General features: G+C 42.8%; 2 protein-coding genes across 2 annotated transcripts in view; both read right to left on the bottom strand.

Moving 5' to 3' along the window:
- The window catches only part of PDZRN3 (PDZ domain containing ring finger 3), a 125,264-nt gene extending 119,176 nt beyond the window's left edge, over window positions 1–6,088 (bottom strand). Inside the window, exons 1-2 of the mRNA XM_017747242.1 lie at window positions 6,006–6,088; window positions 4,776–4,885 (exon numbers count right to left, since the gene is read on the bottom strand). The gene's annotated coding sequence lies outside the window, so the exon portion shown is untranslated. The remainder of the gene's footprint in view (window positions 1–4,775; window positions 4,886–6,005) is intronic.
- Window positions 4,026–11,747, bottom strand: part of LOC108449849 (E3 ubiquitin-protein ligase PDZRN3-like) — an 8,526-nt gene continuing 804 nt past the window's right edge. The window contains exons 2-4 of the mRNA XM_017747155.1: window positions 6,006–6,092; window positions 4,778–4,885; window positions 4,026–4,064 (exon numbers count right to left, since the gene is read on the bottom strand). Of these exons, the coding sequence (XP_017602644.1) occupies window positions 4,026–4,064; window positions 4,778–4,885; window positions 6,006–6,092 (234 nt within the window). The remainder of the gene's footprint in view (window positions 4,065–4,777; window positions 4,886–6,005; window positions 6,093–11,747) is intronic.

An 11,747-nucleotide genomic window follows, 5' to 3' on the forward strand; every position in this document is an offset into this window, starting at 1 on the left:
TTTAAGAAGTGCTCACCAGCAAATCAGAAATTTAAGGCGGTGTTCAGATAGTAATTTTATTGACTGATTATTTGTGGAAGCTGCCTGTGAGTGGTGATAAGAGAGCAGGGCACCCAGGGCAGCACGAGCGTGCACTGACAGTGCAGCCAGACAGGGAACACACCGAGGCCTTTCAGCCCACAGGCTCAGTCTGCTGGAAAAACGAGACCCATCACGCACCACCAGACCACAAGGAATGTTTCTTCTTTTATTCATTCACTCAGTTTTCAAGCCATCCTCGCCTCAGTTTGTGTCACTGGCAGGGAGAGCCCCCCCTGCTCCTGCCAGAGTGTCCTTTCCTGCCATTCCTCTGTGCCTGATGGACTTTCTCTGTGCTGATGTGACTTTTCAGAGGCTGTGCTGTTAACACAGCTACCAAATTAATCTCCCTGAAATCCACCTAACCCCCTCCTGTGAGCAGAAAGTGCCTCAGCCAAAACACCACACTTACTCCAGGGTGAACAGGGAGCCCGCAGCAAACGGCAAATTTTGTTTGTACATCAACAAGATTTGCTAAAAAGTTTCATTGTTCTCGTGTGTAATCTGTGAAGAAATGCACGTCCTGGAAAAGCAGCCTGTAATTTGTAGCACATGAGTGTGCTTTGGGGAAAATCAATCACATGAACTAAGACGTGTTCTCAACTCCTAAACTAATGATCCTTCCTGTGAGCAGCATGAAACACCGGGCGAGTCCCAGATGGCATAAATCCTCCAGGTTTCAGCAAAGCTGTGACAGTTTATACTACCCCAACAGTACCCTAATTGTGCTGCAAACTTTTTAAGGTGGCGAGCAGTCAGCCTCTCAAAAGCCTCCTTCTTCCCAAGCAGTCCCAGAGCTAAACAAACAAATTTACCAGTTAGTGAGAGGAGAATGCCAGATTTAATTAATAATCTTTCAGGGCTGATGTGCTTAAAAATAAAAACTCTGAAAATCTAATTTTGTCTTAAGAAACGCCAAGCAGCTGCGTAGAGGCATTCAGGGCTGGGACCTGAACCAACTTCTGTTGAGAGAGGAAATTAGGACCATTTTGTTGCCCTGAGAAAAATGAAATCTATGAGAACAGTAATTCCTTTGCAGAAAAAATCAATAGTTTCAGCATGTTTTTAACGTGGCAATTTGCTACGGAACATCTTAACAATACCTCAGTAAATCACCAGCTGAAATCAGCTGCTGGCTTTAAATGTACAAGTACAGAACTGTACGTAGTCAAAGCAGAGGAAATCTCCCAGAATCATGACTTCCTCACTCCTAAAGTCACTGTGAAAGATCTGAAAACAGATACAGGTAAGAAGCTTTGGTTTACATAGAGAAGTTAAAAAACACCAAAATCCAAATCTTTAACCCTAATCCGGCAAGAACTTCTAGAACTTCTTTCCCTCTATGCCTCAGATTACCCATTTACAGAGTAAGGATATTATTAAACAGTGAGGGGAAGTTATTAAGCTGTTAATAGCCATAACATGATGTTCATAGTCCTATGTAAATATCACTATTCAACAGATTCTGTAAAACAAAATACAAGAAAAAGGCTATTTCTCTGTATTTGTTACACGCTGTTCTGATGACTGAGTAGCACAGACCATGCAACATTCATCTTGATTTTTGTCATTTAGCAGTAGCAACACAGACCTCACAGTGCCATTACTTATTTCAATGATATAAAAAGGGACAAAAATTTGCTTTTAAAGAAAATTCAAGTCAATTCTTAAACCTGATTAACTTTTCATTTAACCTCCTGAAAAATGTAGAACAGGAAATCCAAATTACATAAGGAAAATACGTTTAAAAATTATCGCTGACACAATTCCGAGGTTATCTCTGTATCATACTGTCAGGGGATAGAATTTGCAAGCAAACAGCAGTAAAGCAAACCTTCTGCTATCAGCCCTGAGCAGTACCCTGGATGTGTCTGGATTTCACTCTACCTAATCCCTGCTCAGTAATTAGAAATGTTGTGGCAGTTCTGAAAACGAGAAGCGATGCTCTTATTTTATATGTGCTCCAAAACACATCCACCAGAAGATCTGCAGCAAAGAAACATTTTCCAAAAGGAAATCGAATGATTCATGTTTTACTTCATTGTGAATTCTCTGTGATGGATGCTGGAATTAATTAGGGAGATGTTATGCTCAGCAGCTTACAGTGGAATAAGAATTCTTTGTGAAAGAGTCTATTCAAAATCATGCTGATGATACATAAAAACCTTAATATTGAAGGAACAAGTTAAAGAAGTTTTAGATAGCTAAATTCAGTCCTAGAGAAGTAAGTTGCCATCTTTCCTTACCATTTTTTGTGCATTTGAAAGCAAATGTGACCTGCTAGGATGCTCTGCTCTGTGCCAAGTCCTCCAGCTGTGTCCTGCTAGTTACAGCTACATCTGTAAATCATTTTTGAGTCAGACTCCCAAATCAAAACTTTGACAGTGTGAAGGTTATAAAAAAACTTGCCTCTAGAAGGACGCCACCACTGGCCATTACCTAATTCTAATAATTACAGGTATTTCAGTTAGCTAAGAAAATTAGACATTAGGGTGATAAAGCTCACTTAGACGCCTCGATGCAGGAGGTGTCCCCTTTTTCCTTATCCAGAGTAAGGTTAGATACAGTGTGCTAAATATAAATTGCAGAGAACACAGGATGAAACAGCTGCTCTCAGGAGCTGGTGTCCACAACATCTGTATTTTGAGGGCTCTCGTCTAGAGCACTCGAGTCTAGTGCTGTGAACTGGATGCCTGTAGTGGCTGGGCTGCATGAAATGAATTAATTTATCTAAAAAAGAATTCAATTAGCACTCTTGGAGACTGCTCCACAATGGGAATCAAACCACATTAGCTGGGCATCACTCAAGGCTTGCTTCCACAGAACATTCCTGATCCAGAGTGAGTTGCTGATCTGGAGGCACCCAAAGCCAACACTTGGGAAACAATGTGCTCCATTTTCATCAGCATTTTGTGTATATTTAGAGGTGAGAAGAGTGAAGATGAGAATGAGTTTGTGGTCAGCACAACAAGAGCTGTCAACACGTCAGCCCCATGTCAACACATGGGCTCCCGCTACCCTTGGCGTGTTATTAATCCAACAAATCGCTCTAATGCCTTTATTCTGGGCTTTTCTCTTCTCTGAAAATGCAGCTTGAACTGTGCAAAAGGCTCTGCACTAACACTGCTGGCACAGGCATGGCTTTGCTCCGTGAGGGGACACAGCAGGAAAGCTCACCCAGCCTGTCCTCTCGTGTCCCTCTCAGCTCCTCTGGATGCAGAGTGGGACTTCGTTCCTCAGCCTGGACAAACACTAAGCTTGGGGAGCAGTAAGGAAGGAGCAAAAATAAGATCAGAAGGAAGGAGGTGCCTTGCAAGAGAGCAGATGGTGCAGAGCCCATGGAGGTTGGCTGCCCTTGTCCCCTGTGCTGTGAGCCAGGGTCACTTCCACAACTGTGACAGCGCTTGTGCTCACGGAGCCCGAACCAGACCAGGACATTTCCTAACCTTGGGGTATTTGATCTCCCAGAGATTTTGGTTTTCATACGGTTGTTTGGTTTATGTGACTGTGCACTACTTCAGAAACGGATGTCAGCTTTCCAAGGAGGCTGCGGGGGAATTCAGGCTTATGGGAAACCTTTCAGTTCAAACAAAATCGCAGAGTTCTCACAAAACTGTCCAGACCTTTTCGCAATTATGTTACATCACACACAGAGTTTGAGCAACTCTGGATCATTTCACAGCTCAGCTTCTTATCTTTTTATAGTTCTGCTACTGTGGCTCCATTCTTTCCCATATGAAGAAATTTAATTAATATTTTATGCCCTTACTAAATTGTGAATACAATTTACCATAACAGTACAGAAAAAGGCAAATACACTTTGTCCCCTGCCAACAGAAAATCCCTAACAGCTGTTTATTGCTCATTTGCAAAACATAAGAGCAATGGAATTCCATTACTTAGAGAAACTGGCCGTTCCATGATACCCTTGGCAACAAACACCGCACTTATCTTTTTGAACAATAGACTCTCAAAGTGTCTCCAGCCTACAAAAATAAGACAGTGAGGAAGACTTTTTCTGAACTGCAAAATGCCAAACAATGGGAACTGACTCACCGTCAGCTGCATTTTGTTTCATGGAAATGAACCTTTTTCTTGCTCTCTCCCCTCCCCTCAAAAAGAAATTTGCTCGCTGCAAATTGAGAGCAAAGTTTCATGCAACCATCTCTTTCACAGGAAGAGCTTTTTATTGAGGTCAAGACTTTGGCCAAATGAGTAGAAATTCAGACTGCAATCTAAGTAATGTAAGAACTCACAAAAAACATTCATGGAGTGACTTAGGTTTATGATAAACCATGGAGAAATCACAGAGTGGAATTTTCCCTGACTGTTCAAAACTTCAATACCAAGAAAAATAACGTCGTGCTTTACAGCACAGATATTTCACATATGGTTTTAACTAAATAACTTCCAAGTTTCCAACAGCTTAAAAAAGAACTATCTATGGCATACCAGAGAGATGCGAGCTGCTCAGAAAGACAGGACATGCACATACCATCCATAATCTGGTTTCTATATTTAGGGAAGGACTATACCTAAAGCCCTGGAGGTCAGCACTGAATCAAGGCCAGCATATTTTCACAGACGTATCTTCTAGACAGTGTTTACCACGGTCCACTTCTCCCAAACCCGCAGCAAACATGCCATGTGAAGACCTGAGCTGCAGCTTGCACTATTAAAAGGCAGTTTGTTCACATACCTCAATAATCCTGTCGTGGATTTGCAGCCCTCCTTCCTTAGCAGCAGGCCCAGTGTCAACTATTTTCGATACAAAAATTCCTTCGCTCGATGACCCATCCTGATTGTCCTTCAAAGATGAAAAGGAAAACACATTATTGCCCCTCTCGTCTGCCTTCAGCTGAAGCTTGTCCATGTCACAACAATGCATGTAATTTGAGAGAAATATTCTTATTGATGTCTTAATATGGAATTACTTTGTGCTAATGAGAACACCTGATACTCCTGTTTTGAAAGACTAAGCAACCAGGGACGAACTTCCATTAGGTAAATTAGTTGCTTGATAATCATTTTCCTCTGACTTAGGCCAGCTCAGGAGTAATTGTCACTACAATTATTCTCAATGCAAAATCCAGTGAGACACAGCCTGTTTGCACATCAAACATAGGACAACGGTGCAATTTTTATTTTTAGTTGCACAGCTTTTCCTCTGGAGACTTAAAAACAAACCCATGAAAACAACTTACACCTAACAAGGTATTTTCATATTCCTGTGTATTGTGCTTCTACCAACGCAGAACAATGTCTCAGAAAGTTGAAAAACTCTAAAGAAAGTATAACTTTCAAGTGAATTCACTAGGAATAAATCGTGATCAATGTCAGATTTCTGAGCAGCCAAGAAGTAGTTCTGAATACTTTCTAAATTACTAGGACAAGGTATAATCCAGTCCTTGATCTAATTAAAGTCATATGCAGCAGCGCCAGCCAACAAGCATCCAGAAAAAATACATTAGTGAGTGTGTGGTGCAGGAAACATCTGCTGAAATCACAGAATTCAAAAGTAGGCTGTTTAAGTTCCATCCCTTCACCTGCACAGAGGGCTGCTGCATCTCTGGTGGCAAGGAGAGTAAATTACTTTTTTTTTTAATGGAAGGGGCTAAAGTTGTGGCTCTCAATCCATGAACATCACAGGATTATGGTCTGAGAAAGAGACACCATGGGTTTGATCCTTTTGGGAGTGGCATTGCACCAGGATCAGTGGTGCTGGCTGTGATGATATGCAAGAATAAACAGGCAGTGAGGGAAAAGGCAGCGCAGTCAATAGACATCCATACCAATCTCAGTGGAAGAACTGCTCTGAAAGAATCCCAAGAGGACCAAATGCTTGTCAGCAACATTTTTCCTCGAGGTGTTGACCTACATACTGTTCCCAACTGCAAAGGGCAAACGTATTTTAACAATTAACATACCACGCACGGCCGGCCACCAATAATATTAAATCCAAGCGATCCAGAGTCCCGATGCAGGACCAGAGTCAGGGCTTTTGTTTCTTCACCCTACAAAGAACAGATAAACACTTTCAAAACATTGTGTGTGGGGGGGTAAAACAGAACAGGTAATAGTTCTACCCAGCTTTTTTGTTGGGTTGGTTTCTCTTTTTTTTTTTATCCCCTTGTAGTTTAGAGACAAATGTTTGGAATAACTTTGCAGGAGCAGAGTCAGCAGCTCCCAGTGGCTGCTCCAGCCACCCCACTGAGCTCCAGCAGCAGAACCACCCCTAAGATTTATGTGTCTTTTTTATTGAGATCTACAGTGAGACAATTAACAGCAACAGAAGAGGTCTATATGTAATGCTGGTTCCTGCAACTACTTGACCCAGTCATATGTGATGTGTTAGGTAAAATACTCCACGCTCCCAGCAGTCAAACTCTTTGACTTTTCCAGTGCTTGGGGGTGACTGAATCTTAGGACTGGGTCCTTGCATTGCCTCTCTCTCCTGCTGGCTACGTGACATTGTTTTAAACAGTATCAAACACAGCGTTGTACAACAGAAATTCTCTGCAGAGTTTTAGAAAACAGCATTAAACAAAATTGCTACAAATTTTGCCACAGGCCCAGAACAGCAATTGCTATTCATAGCACCTGCTGTGCATAATTTTTTTTCTCTGGCATTTTAAGACTAGCAAAACAGAAATCTTCCATCACTGAAAATCATTATGTTAATCCCTAAAATATGAAATTCTGCAGTGAATGGTTGTCTGGACAAACAATGTACAACAAAGATACAGTGGAAGGACGTGTACTATTTGGGGGGCTGTGTGAACAGGCTCTGTTATCCTGGTCTCTTATCCCAGCTTGTTCCTAACTACAAACTCCTACAAAATGTCCTTTATGACACAGGGATGCTACTTAGGCCTGTTAACTTTCATAAAGACAAAAGTAAGTGCAGGAACTGTTAAAGACCACTAAATGTTCACAATGTTCTCTCTTCAGTCTCAATCTAGTGGTTGTTATTTACAGCACAACAAACAACAGCAGAGCACTACAAAAAGCCCTCTGAATAACAATATTGTTTGTAGAGATCAGAATAGGATCAGTATGTTCTTCTAGAGATACAGACGAACTTTTCTACCGCCAAAACCATTTTCTTTGTTTTATCCAAAGGGTGAAAAAGTTACGAACACAAAAAAGTTTGAGGAAGCTATCTTACAAGTCTGGTTTTCATAACCAATTAATGACAAAAATTGCAACAGTTACATTGTAATTCAGTGCAGATGGTTTTAGTTTGTGCATTTTTCTTCTAACATGTCAATTTGAAGTTGTCAATCAAATATTAATGTCTATTAAAGTCATAAAAAATGTCAAAGTAATCCTGGATTACTGAATTACTCCCACAGATTTGGGGATGATAAGGAAGCCCAATTCCCTGCGTGTGAGCTGGCAGAGCTCCCCTGACTGCACGCTCTGAGCTCCTTCACAGGGGAGCTGCACCAACAACTCCACCTGAAAATGTGCTTTACAACTTCTATGTCAGCTTCTGATCATTATCTTCCCTAATGATCGAATAATAAATAGACTTGGACCTGATACAGAGGAATATGAACAAACTCTGACCGATTTTATTTGAATCTGCCTGCACTTGGCAGCTGTGAGAACCAGGTACTCAGAGGAGGACTGAAAAATGAAGTAAAATCTATTTCCCTGCAAGTCTACAGACCCAGACCTCAGATAGGATTTCAAGGAACAAATTTCCAGTCCTGTGAGACCACTTTCAAGGACTGATGATTCTGGATTTGAAAGACAAGCACATGCTAGCACTACTGTTTCCTTCTATTATCCCTATTTAAGAAGGTAAATCAATTAGAACAATCAAAAAACAATTACAACATTGCTCTCAAGACACTTGCAGTAATTAGAGTTGCCGGTTTTCATTAAAGCCTCCTTATGTGGCTTTGATTTGACACTTTTCTACCTGGCTGAACAAGTGTTAAAGCAGGTGGGATTGAATCAGTCGGGTTGTGAGGGAAAAGAAACAACTAATGCAGCTCTCTGGAGGTACTTCTGAAAAAGTACTTCTGTCTACAGGGGTTTTAAAGACATTCCCAGCCGTTTCTGGGGGCTTTGTGTGGTGTCTCCATGTTCCCCATGGCAGCAGTCCCATCCCACCATCCGTGCGGAACTGCCCGGCCCCGGGGAGGCAGCAGCACCTCGCTGTGACACTTGGCCACTGCTGCACATCCACATCTCCGGTCTCAACAATTCCTTCAACAACCTTCTCTTCATAAGGAAGCCACAATGCAAATGATTTTTCCAGGGCTCTGCCCTTCTCTCCCCCTCCAGCGTCTCGCGTTCCAGCGGAGCAGTCACTGAACAGTGAGGTAACTGTGGAAATGCGGTGGCCAGGGGCCAGCCCTGCCCCGGCAGCTGCTCCGGCAGCAGACCTGATGGTTCCTGGCATGTTGTATTCCCACAGCTGAACAGAACTCTTAAACATAATTCTTGAAATTACTGCACTTCCCAGCTGAGTAATGTGCAGCTAATAGACTGCCTTTCCCTTTAGATAGTGGAAGACTAATTTCTTTGGTAGTGCTGTGGCTGAGAAGGTCTGTCTTCACCAGAGGAGGCACCTCAGCTCCTTGTTCCCTGGTGAAAGGGCTGCCAGGACCAGCCTGGCACATCCTGTTTGGGGGACAGGCTGAGAAAAACACATCTTCTTGTTTTAAAGGACTTCATCTGGCTCTTACAGAATTCAAACCTGTGTTACCACCACCACCACAGAGGTCCTGAATGTCAGATCATAACTGGTTCCTGCCAGGCTGACACATTTAAAGTCAGTCCCTGTCTCTGGTTGCCAGGAGAGCAGAAGGGTTTTCACCCTGGGCTGCAGCCAGCACTGTCAAAAGCTTCCGATTCCCTCTCCCCTTGTTCCTTCCCAAAGGACTTTGTCGGCTGTGTAAATAAGGGATTGACCAGATCAGCTTATCAAGAGGTGTGCACAGTGCTGTGTTTCACCAAGGATTAAGCCTTGTTTGAATTGTACAAGTTTTTTTCTTGATTGTTTAGACTTTGATATTTCAGGATTGACATGTCTGATTGAAGGAAATACAAATTTTGAGTGAGACACACCACCTTCCCCACCACTCCCTCCTCAAGCTCATCCTCAATAAGCCTCTCCTCTTCCCAGCAAGGAATAAACAGTCATTCTCCGAATAAACCTTTGAACTGTACACAGTAAAATTAAAGTGTTCCCTCAGTGACAAAGAATGCACATGGATAGCACAACTGGGGCCACTTAAGGCATGCCTACCTGCTTAAGGGCCTTACAAAATTGTGAGATGCTTACAAATAAATGTGTGTATAAAATAGGTATTTTATTTATGTCTCCTTTCAATATAGTAATGGAGGTGTTATAGAACTCACCTCAGAAATGGTAGATGAAAGCACAGCAAAGCTGTGATTCATCCTGCATCACAAAATCTGTGCTAGGGTGAATTCTGACCTGGATCTCCAAAGCTGCCAAAAGACCACAAATTTGGGTCTTTAATGAATGGTCGAATGTCACCCAGTATCGTATTTCCCCTTTGACTAAGCATTTGAACACAGCTGTACGTGGGCATTTCTTCTGTTTTGACTACAGGATACATCATCTGATTTATTCTGGATTGGTTCTACATCTGCAGCAACACGCAGTCATCAGGCAGGAAAGTCAGAAAACCCTTTTTCTTCATCTACTGAGGAGCCAGAACATCCCACAGTAAGTTCTGCAATCACCACTTGTAAGCTATGAACCCAGATTGTTGGTGCTCAGCCTACTTGTGTTTACATAGAGCAAACTATTACATCTAGGAATGTATGAAATATGAATAATGGTCGTAATTTAAATAATGACAGCAAATTGGTTATTTCACACTATCATACCTCTAATCCCTGTGTTCAGGGATCTAATCCTTAGGCAAATTTGTATGTCCTGCTGAGTGTTCGTGCACAGTCTGTGCTACTGTCTCTCAGAAAATAACCCCAGACTTGGAAGTCTGCCACAGCCCCAGACTGGGAAAGCATCCCCTGCACCAGGTGATTACCACGGGTCTTCTACAAAACTCTCTGGGTCACAAAGATGCAAGTTTGCTGATTGTGCTTGTCTGGGAGCTGGGCAGTGGAGAGCTGTTAGTGTTGGCCAGCTGCCCAAAATGCTGTGAAAGACACGTAATTGACTGACCGCTGGCCCAGGGCTGTGGTGACATGACACCTTCCAGCTTTCTTCAGAGTGGTGGCTGCTCCAGAGAACTGCATAACAGCCTTTTGTAACGGGGCTGAGACCCAGCACAGCGGTCTGGGCCAGCTGTACCCATAAATCTGATAAAAAGCCTAGCTGGAAATGTGTGCCGTGAACATTTGCAGCGATGAAAGAGCAGCTCTCAGGACTGCAGCAGCTCCCTACACCGTACAGAGCTAAGTGATGCAAACCCAACATTACCAGCACTAGCCACGAAGAAGGGGTGGTGTGAAAATAAAAGAGATCAGAGATGAGGAGGCAGGGATTGGGCGAGGTGATTTCTGACAGCAGGACTGTGTGCAGGGCTCTCCTGTCATCAGCAATGGAGATGGAGCTGTGTGCCAGGCTGTGGGAGCAGAAAGCCTCCAGAGTGCCATGGCGAAGTGCTGCAGGAAAGTGGGGAGACAGAACTGTCCTGAATCTTGATATGACTGTGAACCCCCAATTTATTTTAATGGTATTACTAAGACTTTAACCAGTATTGCCTGCAGTTAGAACAGCACACTTAGTATTGAAATATTTTCTGGTTTGAGTTAGGAAAAACATGGTGGGTTCTGCCCTGGATTGCTAAGAAGGTTAAAAAAAAAAAAAAATCCTCTAACATGAAGTTTTATTTCCTTTACACAGCTTTTAGAGCCTCAACATTACCAAAGGTGTGAATACAGATGTCTGACAGTTTTGAACAGTTTAATACTGCTGTGTCTGTGGTAGCACATTCCAGGTCACTGGGAGGACTCCGAATGTCTTCATTTAAAAGATAATTGGCTTCCAGGGCTTCCCTCGCTGGGGAGCCTCATTCCAATTAAAACTTGTTGTAGCTCCGGCTTTTGATTCTGGTCATTTTATGAATGATCTAATTTTGAGGGGCTGAAATCAAGTTAATTTTTCCCTTTCTAAATTGAGCTTTTAAAGAACCCTGTGTGACTCTGGCAAAGAAATCACAAGTACACAGCATACGTCCTGTATTTGGATGTGGATGTTACAAAGATGATGGCTGCAGATTCTGAAATAGCTGGTGAGGTGTCTGAGTTGCGTAATATTTAATCTTAAAGACTGCATTTTGTAGGAAGCCCTATTGTGGGATGCTAGGTGAGCTCAGGGTCTGGAAAGGATTGGGTCACAGCAGCTTCTTCCAATTCACCCGCTTTGTGTGACTCCTGGGAGTCAATTTCTGCTGGTTTAACACCATTTCCAGCCCTGGAAATTCCACTTTTAGAGTTTTCTTCGGGGAAGAAAACCAAGAGAAAACAGTAATACCGTGACCTTGTTACTTTTCCGTGCGAGTTACCTTATGGGGTCCAGCTAGCAATGACAGTCACAGTCGAAAACATGTACCTACAGAAAGCGGCATATTACGGCTATTAACCCCCAAAGCTCAGGTATTTGAAAGGATTTGGGGCTGGAGGGGCTCTCCACGACAAGCCCCGCACACGGCGGG

The sequence above is a fragment of the Corvus brachyrhynchos genome, unplaced genomic scaffold (assembly GCF_000691975.1).
Source record: "Corvus brachyrhynchos isolate BGI_N302 unplaced genomic scaffold, ASM69197v1 scaffold91, whole genome shotgun sequence".
NCBI classification, from domain to species: Eukaryota; Metazoa; Chordata; class Aves; order Passeriformes; family Corvidae; genus Corvus; species Corvus brachyrhynchos.